Source organism: Nannobrachium achirus (assembly GCF_963921795.1).
Source record: "Nannobrachium achirus genome assembly, chromosome: 7".
Classification (NCBI taxonomy): Eukaryota; Metazoa; Chordata; class Actinopteri; order Myctophiformes; family Myctophidae; genus Nannobrachium; species Nannobrachium achirus.
In genome coordinates this window covers 42,506,537-42,527,607 of record NC_137816.1, presented here as the reverse complement: position 1 = coordinate 42,527,607, position 21,071 = coordinate 42,506,537, and the positions used below count along the sequence as shown (strand labels likewise).

Here is a 21,071-nt window from a genome sequence, read left to right as displayed (position 1 = left end):
GATAAACTCGGACTGAAAGACCTGCTCTCCCCCTTCACACACAGCAGTTTTATGCTGGTGCATTTTTCTCCTGATCTAGCTTTTTCATCACCTCCATGTTCAAAACGCGGTCTTTTCTACCTCCCGTGACACAAACGCTGTGGCCCAGGTTTGGTAAAAAGCGGTCCTGACTGAAAGAAAAGATTATTTTTCCACGCGAAGGTACGTTAAATGGCGGGTTGCCATGGTGACGATGGGCCCCTGCAAGGGTAAACCCTGAATCATCGTGGGCACCCGATGTGTGAAATTAATATTCATGTTTTTTGTGTGAGCACTGTTTATTCAAACCAAATCCTCGCTTAATTATATTCATCTTTGTCCCGGAAGGGCCCACTGATGAAAAGTACCAAATGTGATTTATCGGAGATGAAAGTAATCCAAGTTGGGCATATCGTCGAGTGAAGTGCACCATTTACTTTCCACTACCTTTGTATACTGTATTTCCGTAAGGGAGAAAATAAACCTGTGCTGTTTCAACATATGGTGAAGGTGGCCAAGTTTGTTTTCCTTAAAGAGCCCCATTCCCAAGTGGTATTTAAACCACTTGGGAATGGGGCTCTTAACGAAAACAGAAAAGTAAATCTCTGATCAATAAATGTATTTCTTCTCCCCAAAACATCCCTAAAGTACCTTTTTCTTTGCTCAATTTGTGCCCTCATTTAGTATTCTATATCCTATGTATTATCCACCAGTAAGACTCCCTAATCGGGAGATAAGCGACCGTAGGTCACTTATCTTCACAAATAGGGCAAAAATGTGTTTTTCCAAAATCTTCCTGATCCATGTTGATGACATGAGTGTAGACATACTGTGTAGTGATTTTCGTGATTTTAGGGCAAAATCTGTAGGAGCAGTGTCCAAAAATGTGTTTTTAAAAATCGGCCTGAAGGTGGCGCTATATGGGACAGATTCATGTTGATGGGATGAGTGTAGACATACTGTGTAGCAATTTGCGTGATTTTAGGGCCAAAACTGTAGGAGCAGTGGCCAAAAATGTGTTTTAAAAATCGGCCTGAAGGTGGCGCTAGAAGAGGGCCATGTGAGAAATGAGGGGTGGGGTCTCCGCGTTGCCTTGGCGGACGAATAGGTACCGGCCCCGGCTCTCCCGGACGCTCCTAGCCCGAGTTACGGCATTTTATGTGAGCTGCAGTGGAGGGGGTCCTCCACTGGGGGCGTCACCACTTTTGCATCCGTTCTGGAGCACCAGGAGTGGGTGGTCCCCAGGAATTCCCCGTGAGCAGCCCCGTTGGGGTGGTCATTTTTGCACATTTGGTCATTTTTTACACCTGGGGGTCCCCCAGGGACCTGGGGGTCCCTGAAGCTCCTTGGAGGTTGTAGTTTGGCAGGTAAGGAGTGTGTGTGCAAAATGTGGCATGGATGGGGGCAACGGTTGTGGAGATATGAGCAGGGCAAAAGTGTGACGTGTGACGTGTGACTCACTCACTCACTCAGGGACGGACAGCCGGTGGAGGTTTTGGTAGTAAATGCGACCTACGGTCGCAATAATAGTTATGTTTGTATAACAGAGGTGGGACGTTCGTGAACGAATCAAGTCTTTTGAACGGCTCTTTGAAATGAACAATGGGATCCGTTTCGCAGTATAGGGAGCCGTTCCTTTTACTCGCTGAGTATTTCTACATTGCAGTGTTGATACTTTTACTTTAAAAAAAAAAGGAAAAAGTATCAACATTGCAATGCAGAAATACTCTGCAACAAGTAGAAGTTCAGAATTAGAATGTACTTGAGTAAAAGTACAATTGTATTGGTATCAAAAAGTACCAAAAGTACCAATAGTAGAAAGTAGCCAACTCATTATGCAGAATGTCCCATTTCACAGGTTTTCCAATGAATAAAATGTAGAAAAATAATTTGAAAATAGCCGATCTACAAGCTCACAATGTGTCGCGTTGCGACGCATTGTGAGCTTGTAGATCGGCTATTTTCAAATGGCGTAAATGTATATATGGCCGCAATGTGTATAGGGTTGAATTGATTTTGAATTATAATCAAAATCTACAAAGCAACTAGTAACTAAAATGAGTCTTTTGAACGGCTCTTTGAAAGGAACGGATCACAGAGATCCGTCTCACTTCCAGTTCCAAAAGCCATAAATCCCATCTCTAGTATAACAATAGTTAATCCTAGAGAATATGCACCAAACGTACCGAATAAAACATCAAGGCAGTCACTTCCTGGTTGATGACTACCTCGTTGACTCCACCCACAGTGGTGTCGGGTTACAGAGAAGCACTCAATGTCCCTGCCATACTTTCTGCATGATGCTGCATTTAGTGAGGCTCTGATTGGTAAGCTACAAACACCACCAGGATATTCATGGTTAACACACCCTCCCATCTCAGGGCAGACCCTTAAACCACAAGGCCACTGTAGCTGCTGAAGGCCACATAACGACCTGAAAATCTAGGAACAGATAAATGTGTAACCAAATGTGTTAACACAGACTCCTTGCCTTGTTGTTTGTAGTAGCAACATGGACAATCAACCTCCAAAGGCCCCATCCCTAGCCAGGAAAACCCTGCTCTTCATGTGTCTGCATGTACAGTAAGCAAACACCAGTGGCCAAATCCTCATCTCAATCTGCTGACAACTCTCACTCCGTCCTGCAGTGCCGACAGGAACGCTCGTTAAGCTTGGAGAGAGGGAGCTCGTTAGCTCTCGCCGTCTTAAATTCATTAATTAATGTGCACGATGATAACGCTGCTCAGCGCTTGTTGAGAGCTGATTAAATGTCACCACGAAATTAAAGCCTGGGAAAAATGACAGAGGGCCCGAGGAGCCCAGGATAGAACAAAAGAGTGGCAACGGTAAGGGAATTGGCACAGGACAGGAGGAGGACATTGAGCTTGGAACCAAAGGGGGCAGTAGAGAGTCAGGATCTGATTGGAATAATACAGTACAGTATAGGAACTGATGCAGAGACTTGGCCACAGACTTGGAAACATTGTTACAAGGATTCACAGTGGGCCCCCGCACAATTATTTTGTGCTTTAACTATTGACAAATAGCAGATATACAAGCTCATAGCGCGCCACCGAGTGGCGAGCTTGTAGATCTGCTATTTTTGAAAAATCTTGAAAATGTGTGCAAGTCTGAATATTTCAAATCCTTGAAAGGTTTTTTGGAAAATACTATGTTTCTATGTCAGTGGTGCTCAAACCTTTTCATGCGAAGGACCCCCAAAATTATATTTGGCCATGGACCCCCATCTCAAGATATTTACTTCCGTAGCAGATGGAAAAACTTGGTAAAACTCTTAAGGCCTGTCCATACTCTTTTCGTCGGAAAGGTCCGGTTCAACTACAAAATGACGTCACTCGGAACTTCTGAAAAGCATTACCCCGAATTAGAGTTCGGAAAGCTGCACGTCAGAAAGTCTGAACTCTTTGACGGAAAGTTCGGTTTCGGATTGAGTATGGACTGGCCTTCACTCCCTCTAGTCTACATCAAATCTCTTTGCCAACTATAGCGGTATTTCTGGTGAATGTTCCCACCACTAATAGGGATACTGGGGTTTAAGTGGTTAAAACTGCCATCTGCTGCAGCCAGTTTGCATTTCTCTTGGTAAGTCAGATTTACTGACACCAAATAATGGATTGAAAGCAACACACTCGTGTCCACGGACCCCCTGGGAATGGCTTCACGGTCCCATGCCCCACTTTACTGTGGGTTCAGCTGCACCAGAGCTAGACAAGGTTACATACACACAGAGCTGCTGATAAGCAAGCACAAAAACAAACATGAAACACAAACCTTGTATGTCCAAACCTGTGACAGCAAATGCAGAAAAATAAATCCTAAGTTTATTTATAAAAACCCATAGACAAACTTAACCGGTCTACAAGCTCACAGCGCGTCGCATTTCTGAGCAACACTCTTTTATGAAGTTGGGCATTTATTTAGGCCTATATGAAAAACATAGGTGAAATCTGGGGTTAAAACTGGTTTCTACCCGACAGCATGGATACACACACTTAAAGCGTCTCATTCACCAACACACTGTAGTTCCAATATGCAAGCTGCCGGAGAACCACTTCAGGAGATGGAAGGCTGAAAGCAACTTCAATAGTTTTACTGATAGAATGCGCGTGCGCACACACACACACACACACACACACACACACACACACACACACACACACACACACACACACACACACACACACACACACACACACACACACACACACACACACACACACACACACACACACACACACACACACACACACACACACACACACACACGCAGCCTAATTAGCCAAACGGCGGATTGTCTGGTATTGAATGTGATTGTAATGTATTAGAATTTAGAAGCACAGATTAAACTATCCTTTCTGCTCATTCACACGCTGAAGAGCATCCATACATATTCAACTAATTATCAGACCCAGTTAGCTTCCAATCCATAGACAAACCTTCCACAACACCATTAGCAAAGTAATCAGCAATTACAGCCGCAGTCAGAAATCACTATAACTGCTACTATTATCCCACTCAGTCCCTCTGAAATATGTTTTCATACTGTGCGTTTGACTATTAAGTACGCATATAGAAATCAATTGGCCTGTGGATTCAGTTAGTCCTGGTTAAATTCTCTCTTTTTTTTAAGGTGCGTCAATTTCCCATTTGGCTGCATATGTACGGCAGTAAGCAGTGAAGAGCGCTATCTTTTTAAGCACTTTCATTTGGATGCAAACAGGTTGATTACTACACCAACATATTGGTTAAAGTGCATTAGTGTTTGTGGTAATTGGCTTATGCTTTATGTGAGAAGTGTAAACAGTTCAGGCCTGTGGTAGAGTTCCCCCGAGGCTAGTAAAAGCAACATTCCCATTCATTCACACACACACACACACACACACACCACAACTTAACAAGCCTGCATTTGTATGTACGTGCGTGTGTGTAATTGCATTTATGCATGAACATAAATAACCTTGGTTATATTTCTACTGTACTTCTAAATGAACCAATGAAGCCCTGTATCCTTCGTCCTACAATGAATAGTAAAAATAGACAAGCTCCCAGCACATAGGCTTTGCTTACTTATAGATCTGATATTTTTGCTGTTTTCGGACCTAATGTACTGTATCTTTGGTTGAAATATTTTGACTACCAGGTAGTGTATGTACATGCCCTAAACAGGGATGTTAATGTGTTACGTGCTACTAAAATAACAACAGTGGGACTGGGCAATTAACCAAAAATATGTCATAACCGATGTTTAGAACCAATAACCGATAATCTGGCATTATGTGAATCGAGAATTGTTTTTAAATCGGAAAATAATCGTTTCTGAATTCGAATCGTTTGGATTTGAAAGAATAAAAAAATAACAAAATGAATCGTGACCCCAAGAATCGATTCTGAATCGTATCGTGGGATACCCAAAGATTCGCAGCCCTAGTAATAATGGTAATTTTGAGTGGCTGTGTGTGTGTGTGTGTGTGTGTGTGTGTGTGTGTGTAGCAGTGTTTACCACAGCGACAGGAGCCCAGTTCCTGCTGTACCAGCTCCAGTTTGGTTTGGCAGCGATGGCAGCGTCTGCGACTCCGTTGTTTGGAACCGCTGCGAGATGATGATGATGACGACGACGAAGACGATGTCGATGAAGTCTCCTCAGCCCCTGGCACCTCGCCAACTCTCACCCGCTTCTCCGGGGAAGCGTCGCTCTCTGACTCAGAGCCTGGACCACACCCACACCCACACACACACACACACACACACACACACACACACACACACACACACACACACACACACACACCACATTATTTATCGTTGAAAAGGCAGCAGGATGGTATTGAGCTCTTGAACCCAATACTGGGTTGATCTATAAGCTCACAGTGCATTGCAATTGTAGTTCGGCAAATATGAAAATATGTTTAAATACATTTGTCAAGATGTTTCACAAGACAGAGCTAGCCAGCCAGGTAGACTGTTCAATACACTTCCACTTGCCCTATTGCACGGGCCTTATCCAGAAGGGACAAACGTGGCATCTTTCCATAGGGGTAGTGTGGCCGCTTGGAGCATGCACAAACTCAACAAAGTTGCAGGACCCATGCTCAGGTACCAGTCACACACCAGCAGATTTGTGCAGGCAGGTGGCTCAAAATGAGAGTGATTAAGAAGGTTTTGTGGGGTGCTACCACCAACACGTTTAGCTGTGTAGCTCATTCCACGATCCTTACAGGTTATACCTCGTTGTAAAGTTGACTTATCAACGATGAGAATTATATAAAATAAAATACAGAATCGGTGACCAAAAGACAGAGGTTTGAACCAAACCGTGAGCGAACTGAACCGTTGCATTGCTTTTTAAATGTATTACACAGTAAATATTGAGCTGATATTCGCAATATTGGTCAGATATCCCAATTAAACATTTTCTCAAAATCGATCAGCCCTAGTTAAAGTAGCAATATACTTTAATTGGTTGGCTGGACATTCAACTCAGCTTTTCTCATCAATCCTGCACACTTTAATTTTGTCTCCGGGCCCGACCAAGCGAACACACATCAGCTCTCAATAGGTGTGTGTGAGAACCAGGCCAGGCTGAACTGCCCAATCCTCATGGTCTGCCCAATCGATCCCATACGTGTGTGTGTGTGTGTGTGTGTGTGTGTGTGTGTGTGTGTGTCAGTGCTCACAGGGTGCGTGCCATCTGAAAACTGCATGCTGCATTACCTGTTTGCGGTTAACTGGCTGAATCTGTGGTCAATTTATCTGCACCAACTGAGACAAGTCCAGATCAGGGCTACACCTATAATAGTTGGTAATCAACAGTATTGATCATGTTCTATCGATTGAATATATATTTTTGTTTACATATTTCGCTGACTTAGCCAATCAGGATGGAATATGAAAAATCAGATCAGTCCTGATCACACATCACTATGTCACGATTTAAGATTTTGCGTGATGTTTGGACAAAATCTGTAGTTAATTATGTTTTGCAAAAATCCTGGTGGCACTAAAAAAGCTAGATGTGGAAGATGCAGGGAGTATTCGTGCAAAGTTTCACGTAGGACAACATTGAGCACGCAGCATACGTTTAGTGTGTATCCATCTGTTTCCACGAGAATTTACTGTAGCATTATCTGTGGGACACTTCCGGAGAACAGCAGACATACAAGCTCACGTCGCGGCGCAGATGCAACCGTTGTGAGCTTGTAGATTCTCGGCTGCAACGCCGGAAACTGCCGTACAACTTCTGCGCAATGCACGACGGGACGTAGGAAAGTTGTGGATAGCCCAGCACAGTGCTCACATGATCCAGCTGCATTACATAAAGGATCAACGTCTCTACTCACTGTTGCTGAAGACTGCCTGCTTAGCAGTTTCAAGCAAATCATGCACACTTTTGTGTGTGTGTGTGTGTGTGTGTGTGTGTGTGTGTGTGAGTGTGAATTACTACAACCATTATATAAGTTAGCCCTGAGTCCTGATAAGTCTAAAGCTATTATGTTATGTTATTGTTCTGAATAAGTCTGTGACCCGCACATTCAAAGCCGGCATCATCTGCTTCCAGCAAACGCTTGATTAGCTTCATATTTCTCAAACACACGACCGGCTGAGTGCCCCCCCCTCCACCCCCCATAAGACAATTAACCCAGCAGCAATTTAGTATCAATCCACTGCAGCTTATCCAGACATTTCCTCCATTCCAGCTCCTTATGTGGAGCTGAAAGGTTCACCATGCAAACACACATGAACTCCCCGGAACATGGAAATTACAGCCAGACCTGACTTTTTAAATGGTTTTCAACATGACGTCCCTATTTTCTGCATGTCATTTTAGTCGAGCATGAGCGCTTCTACAAGCTCACGCAAAAATCTAACTTTAATTGAAGTTTTTCAATTTGATTTCATTTGATTGAGTACTTTTTGCCAAAATATTGTTCAAAATATATTTTATCTAGGACCGTCCCAAAATCGGGACCTGATCCAAAAAAGGTGATATCGGTTGGGCTCTAATGAAAATAGTTGTTAGGTTCTCTGTGAAATGTTAGGTTAGTCCAGATCCAAGCAGAGATGGGACGTTCACGAACGAATCAAGTCTTTTGAACGGCTCTTTGACATGAACGATGGGATCCGGTTCGCAGTAGCTGGGAGCCGTTCCTTTCTAATGAACAGTGGTGTAAAAAGTACTCAAATTCTTTACTTAAAACTATACTTTGTAACTGTTCCAAAAAAAAACAAATCTTAAAATTGTCCTAACTATTAAATCGCTAAAGTTTTAGAATACCCACTCCGTGAATTTCAGCCCCGAAAGACTTCTCAAACGGCTCTTTGACATGAACGATGGGATCCGGTTCGCAGTAGCTGGGAGCCGTTCCTTTCTAATGAACAGTGGTGTAAAAAGTACTCAAATTCTTTACTTAAAACTATACTTTGTAACTGTTCCAAAAAAAAACAAATCTTAAAATTGTCCTAACTATTAAATCGCTAAAGTTTTAGAATACCCACTCCGTGAATTTCAGCCCCGAAAGACTTCTCAAAATATCTTTTCTATGAGCCGGGCCGGGTCTGGATTTCGCAGCAAAATTACATCATCTGCATTCTTCCGTATACGTTGTCTCCAGATCATACACTACCGGCCAATCAGAGGGCGGATCATACACTACCGGCCAATCACAGCGCGTCTTGTAGTCTTTTCAGGAAGTAGCTTGCCTCAACAGCAGTGTTTACTCTGGTGTAGGAGTCTAGCCTGTTACTCCCCAACACCTGGTCGCAGAGGGACTCTACGGATGCGTCTCGGTGAGGCGCAGGCGGACACGGGCCGCTCCAGTGGTCCGCGGCGACCCCGGGCGAAAAACGTCAGAAAAAAGCAATACCGCTACTGACCAGTAGTTGAGCAACTTCCATAGTATAGCTTTAAGTAAAAGTATCAATACTGCAATGTAAAAAATACTCTGCCACAAGTAAAAATTCGGAATTCAAAATATAAAGTAGTAAGTATTGGTATCATAATGTAGTACCAATAGATAGAAAGCACTCGTTATACAGAATGCCCCGTTTCACAAGTTTTCCAATGAATAAAATGTAGAAAAATCTTTAAAAAATAGCAGATCTACAAGTAGATCGGCTATTTTCAAATGGCGGAAATGTATATATGGCAGAAATGTATTTAGGGTTTAAGTAGCCTAATTTGTAATCATAATCAAAATCTACAAAGTAATTAAAATGAGACAGTCTTTTGAACGGCTCTTTGAAAGGAACGGATCCCAGAGATCACGCTCACTTCAAAGAACCATAAATCCCATCTCTAGATCCAAGGAACAAGGATCACAATAGAAATTAGTTGTCGACTTTATCCTTGACATTTCTGTGAGAAGCATGTACCAAGCGTTTTCCTTCTGAACATAATATATAAAATAAATCAAAATCAAAGGTTGTGCTGAGGTGTACCTGACTCAAAGGAGCGCTTGGTAGGGGTAGAGACGGTGCCTACGGCTGTGTCTGTGCTGGATACCTCTGGAGGAAGAAGAGAGAGAAGAGGGATGAGGGAAGGCAGAGACATGCAAGAGATGGACAGTTAAAAAAAAAGACTGTCTGCTTGATGACTACTGGAGATGCTTACTTTCCTACAACTTGACAATGCACTCTTATTATTTTTGAAGTCCACCAACCGAAAAGTCAAGCACTTACTATTGTTCGCCATGACAAGCATGCGCTTTACAATGGTCATGGTAAAATCACTGATAGTAACGCCCAGTACTAGTGTTTTTACTTTTTAACTGCCAAAATGCTTTTGTATTTGTTGTTATAAAACAATCCACAATCCGATCGCCGTGTTTCAGTGCCCAGTTATTTTGTACTTTCGGATTAGGCCGGTAACCCGGAACGCGAAGCGCTCTGTTTCTTACTGTTCGTTTCCATTGTAAACACCGATGGGGATAAATCCAGTAACTCTGTTTTGCATGCGTTTTTTGGCTTTCGTTAACGTCACGTGGCGTGCATGGACACGCACGCGCCCACGTTGAAAAGGTAAGAAAACTGTCGCAATTTTACCTGAAAAGAAGCTGGCAGTAAATGAGTTAATCTGACATACTGTAAGGCACGAACATAAACAGTGAAGCTTTTCATACGGAAGGCTTCATAGGCTGCTTGCTGCACGGTATTTTCACACATCGCCTAGTAATTCATTTTCAAAGAGGTGATCGAGCAGGTCCCGTCAAAATGTCGCGGCTGTGTCTCAGGCCCATGCCTGACTTTTTCTATGTGACCCAGAGGGAAAGAGGTTTGAATGAGCTGAACTTGAAACAAGCTATTGAACACTTGGAGCGTGAAGGGATGGTTGTGATTGGCTGGCTTCAGCTGTACATGATGCAAGGCGAGCTGAGGGGAAATGCAACGTATACCAGTAGTTCTCAAAGTGGGGTCCTTGAGGGGGTTCCAGGGGACCCCCAGGGGTCCTTGAGGGGGTTTTAGGGGACCCCCAGGGGTCCTTGAGGGGTTCCAGGGGACCCCCAGGGGTCCTTGAGGGGGTTTTAGGGGACCCCAGCGAAATGCGTTCCACAGATCAATCAAAAAATGGAATACTGCGGAAAAGTTCATTTTCTTCCGTAATATAATTCAAAAAGTGAAACATTCATATACGATAATCTAGATTCATTGTGCAAGTGAAATATTTTAAACCTTTTTTTATGTTGATTATTATGGTAAATATCTCATGAAAATCAAAAAATAGTACATAAGACCCCAAAAAAAGATTTTGACCATCTGAAAACTGTTCGGTCTAGGCTACTTTTGAACAAATGACTTCATCAATGGGACGTGGGTGGCATGGAGTTGATCAGCTTGTAGCACTGTTATGGAAGCCAAGGTTTGCTTTGATAGCAGCCTAAAGCTGATCATCTACAAGTTCAACATGAGTTTGTAGAACTGCTATTTTCACTATTTTAAATATGTATAATCGCTCATCAATCGTAATTCGAGGCAAATGTTTTAAATAACGGTGACATCGATTTGAAGTTGCTCAGCCCTAAGCTGAACATCATGTTTTAACCTTGATTAAAAAAAAAAGAAAGAAAAACACTGTTTCATCTATAAACTTGGAACTAGGGCCATGTGATGCGGCTCATACATCATGGATTGTGCTGACATAAGTGTCCTGAACGACAATGCAGGGACCAGGGCAGTGTGAGCGAGCTGGTTTCATTTCTTGCACATTGTCCTGTGGTCTATTTAATAACGGCTCTATTCAGCGAGCCTCCGCAGCTCTTTTTTTTTCTCTCCAGCAAATAACCTTGTCTTGTGTACAGTGATGAAGCGTGCCCTGGCAACGGTAAGTGTCTTCCTTCTCCTCTGAATACATAACCTTTCATATCGCTTCCCTTCTATCTGTGCCACCGGGACAAATATAGCCAGGCCAGGGCCTCTACAGCTGCCACCTCTACTGCGCAAAACGGTCACTACAATCGCCAGCTCTGGGAGAAAGCTGCAATAGCCTGGTTTAAAAATAAGCCCCCAGGACTGTTTGCCAAGTGGTCAAATCTGGGGTTGCAAGTTTGGGCCAGTTGGGGCTGCACTACATGAACAAGTTAAAAGGGTTACGGCCTATGGGCTCAACTCACGGGCTTGCACAAATGTGCACTGAAGCAGTTTGACGCATAAAGGATACTACTGTGCATGGGAATGGGACCCATGATGACATCAAACCAGAGCGGCCAAACCCGGAATGAGGGATTATGGTGCTGGGTGAGCAACTTCATTTCTATGCTTCAATTATGATCTAATTTGACAATGTTCTGGGGCATGAGCAGAGCGAGGAATGTAATGAGTACTGAGATAGACACAGGGGTCAGTCCGGGGGGTCCCAGGTGAGATGGGCACAGGGGTCAGTCGGGGGGGTCCCAGGTGAGGGAAGACCCCAACCAGAAGTCAGAAAGGTTATTCTGGCTACATTAAAAGTGTCACAAATCAAATCCGAATGTTTTAAAACCTACAAAAAAACTTGAACATTATGTAAATCAGACATTAAATGGCTGGTGTACTGTTCTGGGAGGTCCAACAAGTGGGCAGGGGTCCTGAAAATGTGACTCCCATAATTTTCTCATAGTTTGGACTCTAGAACCATGATCTGCAAAGAAAATCCTACAGGAGCTGTTTTTTACGCCTTGTACTGCAACATCAAGCTGATTAGTGGGCAAGACTTTGAACCCATCTTCCTCCAATTTAACAATTTTCAAGTGGCATTTCTTTCTTGGCCTAGTGGTAATTTCACACAAATCGCAAGCTGTGTCATGATGCATGATTTTTTTCGTAACGGCAAGTGTGCATGCCCCACCCTGCCAGCGTGTGATTGGCCTGCAGCAGTCCAAGGCACTACAGTCCCTTTGAGCCGCAATGTCGCTATGTGACTATGTCTATATGTTATCTTTTCGACAACCCAACTCTACCCCTAACCCTAAACCTAACCTCCGTGGGGTGAAGCGAGAAAAAGTGGCACGACCGGGATACGAACCCAGGGTCCATGGATTGGAATCATAGAGACCAATCCACTAAGCCATGGAGGCAGGTGCTGGGAACGGCATTCAGTCTGTATTAGTAGGGGAGGGCCCTCGCAAGGCTGCCATTCAAATGACGCCTGGCCAATCACAGCACGTCTTTTCCGGGACTTGCCCGCTTGCCGTTACATTTAGATATCAGGCGTTCATGATTTGAGGTATTTTCTTCCAAACTGAAAACCTGCAAACTCAGGAAGCCAAACTTAGCCAAACAGGATGGAATATAGAAAATCAGAGAGATCCATGTTGTCACATGACTATAGAGATACTGTCTACCGATTTGCGTGATTTTTGGACAAAATATGTAGGAATACTGTCAAAAAATTAGTTTTGCAAAAATCTGCCTCATGGTGGTGCTACAAAAAGCCCATGTGATTGTGAGGCCTTTCTGTTCCGGGTGCAAAACATAGTCTCGGCCATGCCTTCGGCCTGGCGGAGACAATTAACCAATAACGGTTTGGATTTGTTTTTTAGATCACCATGACTTATTATACGTAACTGCCTGTAAGACCATATTACCCATTCCTTCTCTCTCTCTCTACTGTACACACACATCACGATGTATATATCAGTGCTTCTAAAAGTGGGGTCCGGGGACCCCAGGAAAGGGGTCAATGTCATCAGCAGAATTTGTTAATATAGCATTCCGATCAGTTCAACCACTTTAACCCCATTCAAAAATAGAAGAAGCTCTACAATGTGGTGTGATGTGAGCTTGTAGATTGTCTATTTTGATGAAAAATTTTGAAAACATTTGAACAATTTAGAATTTCTTCATTGTTTTAACACAAATCTTCCATTCTTGGGTTCCCTGGCTCAACATTTTTTCAGGTGGCTGTCTTTCTGTTTGAGAACCTCTGGTGCACAAGGCCTGAAACAGTCCACTTAAGGAAATGTGTTACATATAGCATGTAGTTTATAGAGAGTTCAGCCCCGGCCTTCCCTGCAGGGAACCTACCCTGCCAGCAGCGTTATGGACTGAAGCTACCAGGGAAAAGTGGCCAATGACTACCAGTCCGAGAAACCAAACAGCAGGGGAGAGAGGTGATGGCACCTCTCACACAGAGCAATACACAGCATTATGAGAGAAAATGTCTGGGTAATGTTTGTATACGGTTGTCTACATGGCTTTTGTTGTTGGCTTGCTTGTTTGTGAGTCTTTTCCTCTTTTGATCCCTTTCATTTTTCTCAATTCAATCGTTATGTCGATTCCCTCCGTGCATGTACACTTCCTGTCCAGTAGGTCTTGGGTGTAGACGAGTGGTTCTCAAACATTTTCATGTCAAGAATGACCCACAAATTATGTGTTTGGTCACAGACCCCCATCTGAAAATATATTTTTACAGGGAGGGATTTGTAATTTCAAAAGTATTCAAAATGTCACATTGTTTAAATATATATATTTTTTAAATAGTACATAGGGATAAAGAGTTTAAACTTATTTTGATGCTGTATTAAGTAATTTAGCTGGGGATCCCCTGGAACCCCAATAAGGACCCCTGGGGGTCTCCAGACCCCACAATGAAAACCAGTGGTGTAGACATCCATGTGTCTCCTACAATATACTGCACATGGGAGTCCAGCCACATGTCTTCACCATAATGAACACGCTATCCCTGTGACACGTTGTGAGCTTGTAGATCTGTTCTTTTTGACGAACGACACAGTTGTGCGATGGAGTACAAATTACGGTAAAGAACTGCAACTAATAGTATGTGTACTGACTGTATCATGACCTATACCCATATACTGTAAAATAATATGGACGGTGTTAAGCCATTGGTTTCTATGCTGCGAAAAACGCTTTTTTGTCCCTTGTATGGGTGCCGCCATCATTGTAGAAATCAACCTTCATTGGTAGAAATGGTACCATCTCGAATGCTATTGGCTGCCAACAGTCACACATGCAACCCCAGGGATACTTGGGAGAATGTGGTGTTGAGCTTGCCAAATAAAGCACACGAAGAACCATCACAAGACCCTCCTACAGCATACCCTGCTATAACATCAAATATAACATAAATTGGACCATATTTTCACAAAACGCATATCATGGTGATTAAAACAAGGCTTTAAACTAGCGACAGGAACCATAAAGTACTTATGACAATGTTTATTAAGGTAAGAAAATAAAATGTAAAAGTTCGAGGGAATAGAATGGAATCCTATGGAGAACATGTTGCTTCTGGTACCATAACAGCGCAACTAGCGGCCAATGAACTTTCAGTTCCGTGTTTGCTTCATTTTAAATCCTGACGCCTGCCCCCCTGCCTATAGCATCGTATGTATGTGTACTGACTGTATCATGACCTATACCATCGCTCTGAAAAGGCAGATCGTGGAGCCGTTTTAATCGTTCACGGTTTATTATCATATTGCACACCCCTATTAATAAATGGATAGGAAATTACTAATTTGCGTCCACGGATGGAAAATACAGGGGAATCATTGTCTGAAATATGAAGCGTTGTCCTACCCTCCAGTGTGGATAGAGACGGAGTCGTGGACTCGGCTGGCGAAGGTTCCTCTGAGGTAGTGGTGGTGGACATCGGGGACTGGCTGCTACTGCTGCTTTTTGTCTCGTTATAGAAGACATCTGATTGGCTGCTACTGGAGCTGGGGACAGGCTTCGGGGCACAGTCCTCATCTGGCTGTTTCTTCTCAATGTCTGGGTGAACACAAGTGAAAACACGTTGTGTTGTGTGTGTGTGGCAGGGCAATTATTTAAAACTTTTTGTACAACAGCGTATAATACAGGGCTTAAAGGAGTAGTTCACCCCCAAAATGACTTTTTTTCTATCGATTAGTCACGCCATGGAGACTAGAGTTCAATAATATTTTTAGTTTTTTGTCGCATTCGCATGTGATAACAGTAAATTTACCCCCATTCGTTCTGGATATCCGGAATCAATGGGGGTAAATTTACTCGAATCAAATTTTTGTCTTAGGAATGTGACAAAAAACTAAAAATATTATTGAACTCTACTCTCCATGGCATGAGTAATCAATAGAAAAAATGTCATTTTGGGGGTGAACTACTCCTATAAGTGGTTAATCAGAGTAATAGATTTAGTCCCTTATTCAAAAAATATATTGTGTCGATTCGATGTATGAGAAAAAATTAAATCATTGTTCTCCATTATCCGATTAACCTACAATATAGAGATTAAATCAGTTATTGGTTCTAAATGTCGGTTTTTGCCAGCCCCAGAGTGTGGTTACATTCCAACAATTAACTGTTTCACCATTTGTTTAACCAGAGTAAATCATTTTGAGATTCCTATCCCTTTCAAGTGGGCCCTGCGTTATACTCACACAGTTAGTTACACACTCTGACACTAGGGAGATGCCCAGTACACCACTAACCAAACACTGTCACTGGAGAGTTTTGGGGTTAGGTGCCTTGCCCAAGGGCAGTTGTACTGTCACCTTTTACAATTTCAAGAGGGCTTATGTTAATGCTGCTAGTGCTAAAGCTCCCAAAATCAGTCCTCTTGGCTTTCTTTGACTTTGTTTTTTGACAGGTCAAGTCAATTACTTGTGTGTTTGCACAGGATTCAAGAATTATTGGTTTGGTTAACTTTATTTGTATTTATTTTTTTGTGTGTGTGTTATTATTATTATTTATTTGTCTTTTTTTTTTTTTTTTGACAGACAGACAGGCAGATAACTGACAGGACCAGAAATGGCAAATTTCTGTTTCTCAAATAGCTTTTTATGTTACAGAGAATACAGACAGATTGACAGATAGTGAAGGGAATTCTGGTTCTTAGGAAAATAACCAATCATCATTCGATATGGTTAACTTAACAGCAATCAATTCATGGAATTCCCAACACTTTGCACCACTATTCATAACAAATTCTAGAAAGATTTCCCATGACTCTGCCTCATAGAAAGATTTCTCCTGCTCAGCTCAAATGGAAAACAATAAATAAGTTCAACAGAACAATAAAGACGTACCTGCGAAACATTTCGAGCAGAGATTCATGGTTTTGCTCGACCTGAGGACAGATAAAGAACATGCGTCAATCAAATATGGCAAAACTCAGGAGGCTATAATCTCCACATTTAGGCTCCCAACCTAAGTTTAAAATGTCCAAAAATATAAAACGTGAAAAACAAAAGAGCGGTACAAACTGGCAGTGTGTACAAGAAATGTGTCACTGATCGGTCCCGGTGATTTGTGAAATTAGCCACACACACACACACACACACACACACACACACACACACACACACACACACACACACACACACACACACACACACACACACACACACACACACACACACACACACACACACACACACACACACACACACACACACACACACACACACACACACACACACACACACACACACACACACACACACACACACACACACAGCCATGCTGTACAAATAGCCTTGAACATGGGTAATTTTAGCACAATGTTTGTTTACCCCATCAGTCCTGTCTGCTAATTTGCAAGATAATTTGAGGACGGAGGGGCAGATTTTCAGGCAACTTGGAAAGACTGAACGGTCAATGAAACTTTTTTGTCCAACATTTGTATGGTTGGTCACAACCAAGGTCAAGGTCTGACTGCTAACAAAACAACTGCAGAACGGATGATTAACTAAATGAAAGGTTAAGGTCAGAATCGAGAATAGATGGACAGATTTTCATGATACTTGCTCCTCTGAAAATATGATCAACTCTGGTTAATCCATTGCTTAATCAATATTATCAATGTGGGGGTCCTTGACAGGAAGGTGTTTAATTACCACTGAGTTTTACATCAAAAGTTGATTCAACCACATTTTACAAGCACCACCGTCATTAAATAATAACCATTCACAGAGAAATGACATATTTTTACTTTTTCTCCCAATTATAAAAATTGGCAGCGGTTATCTTTCCTCGGTGCAACTCTCTAGATAGAAGTCTGAGCGGACACTTTGGGCACAGCGGGCGTGACGGTCACTGCTATCAGTCACATCCTATTTATTTTGGGCGCTCGGCTGCACACCCTTGTCCCCGTTTCTAAATGCAGGGTCCACTCTGCCTGCAACAGTCAAAAACCCTCCAGTCTGTCTGTCCGTCACCCCGGACACACCAAGGGGAGGAGGAGACCCGCGGTAGCCAGATTGCATTTTACTAAAGTAAAAGTAGCAATACCACAGTGTAGAGATACACTGTTATAAGTAAAACTCCCGCATTACTTGAGTAATGTACTTGAGTTAAAATGTAAATTGGCATCAAAATATACTTCACTAAGTTCGCAAAAAAAGTGTTCAAAATCTGTCCAACTTGTTCAAAAATTGCTGATCTAAAAGCTCACAACGTGTCGCAAGTTTAAAATAGGGCTTAAGTGGTTGATGCATGTCTCGTATTAATAATACAACTCTGAAAATGTTACAAAGAAACTAAAGTTTACAAATAAATTGTAGTAGAGTAAAGGGTATTTTTGTTTGCCTCTGAGATGTAGTGTAGTATATTAAAGTAGAAAAATTACAACTCAAGTAAAAGCACCACAAAATTTAACTCAAGCACAGTGCTTGAGTAAATGTACTTAATTGCTTTCCACCACGGCAGGTGGGCATGAAGTCAACCACCAGTAAACAACAAACAATTTCCTGTCATCTTCCTCTTGATCAAAGGTAATCAAAATCATTGGTCAATTAAAGAGTGAGAAAAATCGACGCAGCGTCAGAAATGTAAAGAGTGTGGATTGTGGAATGTGACAGCCACACACAGAGAGGGTAGACAGACAGACAGACAGACAGGAAGAAAAAGAAACAAGACATTAGCGCATTGTGTGCTTGTCACTGTGGCCCCGGACTGGGCAGTTTCCTAGGCAATCAGTCAATGCTCATAGTCAGCCTACCGCTGCTGTGCTAATGTGACAGCTTCTGATTGGCAATGACTGCATCCTGCCACCACGGTTTGACTGACAGGCGGAAAGATGGCATATCATTGCTGTCGGGCAGAAACCTTGTATCTACATTGTTCTACTTTTTATGTTTTTTAGTAAATTAATGCTTCATCATACTTAGGGCTGACACGATATGACATTTTACATGACAATTAATTGTCACTCAAATAATTGCGATCAACAATTTAATTGGCTTGTAGGCATTGAAGTTGAAGAAACTACTTGCATATTTGACAAATTTATACTTTGAAAAAGAACATTGATAGTGGGAATAGCCGATCTACTGTACAAGCTCACAACGCGTCGCGACGCAGTGTAAGCTTGTAGATCTGCTATTTCCACTATTTTTGAAAATATGAACATTTCAACATGTAAACGATTATGACAATTATGACAAAATAATTGCGATTATGTAAATTAATTGCGATTAGACGATTATGTAATAATTGTGACAGCCCTAATCATACTTCATTGATGAAACAAAAGTATCGTGAGCTTGTAGATCTGCTATTTTTCTTCTTCATTTTAAGTGGTTAAAGGGGAGGACCACCCATTTTCAATATTGAACTATGTCATTAATATACCTTAGAGGAGTTGAGTGGAAATAGAAAAAAAGTTCCCACCCTTCTGTGTTGCCTAGAACTGTTGGATTGATTTTGGGGTTTGTATTGTAAAGTACAACTTGATGACATCACACCGTTGTACTTTACAATACAAACCCCAAAATCAATCCTCCAGTTCTAGACAACACAGAAGGGGGGGAACTTTTTTTCTAAATTGACCCATAAGGGTCCATATATTTGTATCGTGATACAGATTGTGTATCGTGATACAGCTTGGGAAAATATTGTGATATTGTATTTTTCCACATCGGCCACCCCTACTTCAACTCCTCATATAATTGGTCCTCACTCCTCACTCATGCTCATTGTAATGTCGAACCAGTTTTGTCTACTCTTGTCTTTGTCTCAGAGGAGGGCTGTGTGGACACTGGGCAGTTCACAAACCCACCTACAGTGACATCATTGGTAGGCAGGTATGATCATTTCAAACTCAGGAATCCCTGTTAGAATGAAATCTGAAACCCATAATATTACACACAGAGATTGCTTGGCTTCTCTCCTTGTATTTAAACAGGGATGTTGTACAAGAGAGCATCCTTACTTACAGCAATGGCCTGTGGGAGCAGTTAAAGTGAACAGAAGGTTACACACGTTTGTAGTGCTGCTCCTGGGAGCTGGCCAGGCCAGTACACCCACAATACTGCCCTGTCAGCCAGCCGAGAGCACAGGAGACACCTCCACAGTCTGTTAACCACGTATGACAATTTGTGAAAATATCCCATCTATGAGCTCACAACGGGTCGCAATGGGATGTGTTGTGGGCACTTTTAATACATGTATAGGTAGTATATATTAATTTGTGGTATATGGTAGGCATGACATTACCCACCCAGCTAAGAAATATGCCATTTGTCTGGGAGGCACTGTACAGAAATAATTGTATTCTGGTGCTCCATAATGAGGAATGCACAGGATTTTGCTACTCTTCAAATCATGTAGCCGTGGAGTGGTTAGAAACAAATGGAACACGCGTTTAGGCTACAAAGTGCACTGCAGATAAACAGCCACACAGACCCTCCTTACACAGCCAATACAAACAACACACACCTGCAAGGACAATGCTGCCAACCTTCATTCAGCGCTGATAACATTAGGCTTGGTTCTACAGAATATAAACTGGTAGTTTCATTGACTAACATTTCTCTCCGATGGGGTCTGCACAACACAAATAAGCAATCTGTATTAGAAGAACATTTGATATTGAACATTTGTCCCGTCCACTAACACCAGCAGGTAAGACCGAGACCTTAATCATCCTAGCTTCATTAAAGTTCAATTTAGAATCCAAACCGAGCTTGGCGCTCTCCAATTGTATAACATCCATTCACCAAGAACCTGTGTGCCGCAAGAGGGTCATTAAGACTCCCAGAGACTCATTCCTGATGCCAAGTTGAGAGAATAAAGGCGACAAGTGGGGTGGAAATAAATAAAAGGCAAACAAGCCTCTTTGTCCTTTCATTTTAACTTTTCCACTCCCCTTCCTTCCCCTTGGCTCCCATGTCTCGGATCACTCGGAGCCAATCAAGCCGGCCGCTCTCAAGGGGGGGAGGGGGGGATAACTAAAGTGGGAAAGCAGGGATTAATTTTACATCTCCAGTTAAATGTCAAACGCAATTAAGGCTTCCGAGACACATCCTGAGACACCAATCAAAACCGCACAGGGTCGAGCCGAGTGCGCCTGCCGCTTCACAGATATCAGAAACCACTAAAAAAGATAGCCCCTTACGTTTCTGAATTTACCATTTTTTATATTTTGATATTTTATATTGGTAAATACAGTCACTTGCTCCTTGGTTGGGTCTCTCTGATACGCAACGCTACCACTGTCTGGTCTCGGACGAATACAGTGTCGCTCAGATGTTGTTGAGATTCTTTAAAGATACCCAGAACTGCACTAGGAGACCGCGGAAACGTGTGCGAAGCGGCGCTAATCGGCGATGCCGTTATGT

At 42.5% G+C, this 21,071-nt stretch overlaps 1 protein-coding gene across 2 annotated transcripts in view; it reads right to left on the bottom strand.

Annotated features, from left to right (window-relative positions):
- LOC308289044 (AN1-type zinc finger protein 3 homolog) overlaps positions 1-21,071 on the bottom strand; it is a 35,741-nt gene that overhangs the window by 5,912 nt on the left and 8,758 nt on the right. The window contains exons 1-5 of one of the 2 annotated variants that reach the window (XM_080730579.1): positions 16,716-16,790; positions 16,539-16,579; positions 15,052-15,243; positions 9,475-9,540; positions 5,540-5,746 (exon numbers count right to left, since the gene is read on the bottom strand). In XM_080730579.1, coding sequence (XP_080586705.1) covers positions 5,540-5,746; positions 9,475-9,540; positions 15,052-15,243; positions 16,539-16,566 — 493 coding nt within the window. In that variant the 5' untranslated portion in view covers positions 16,567-16,579; positions 16,716-16,790. Of the gene's footprint in view, positions 1-5,539; positions 5,747-9,474; positions 9,541-15,051; positions 15,244-16,538; positions 16,580-16,715; positions 16,791-21,071 lie in introns of those variants that run through there. The other variant, XM_080730578.1, reaches the window with a different exon arrangement.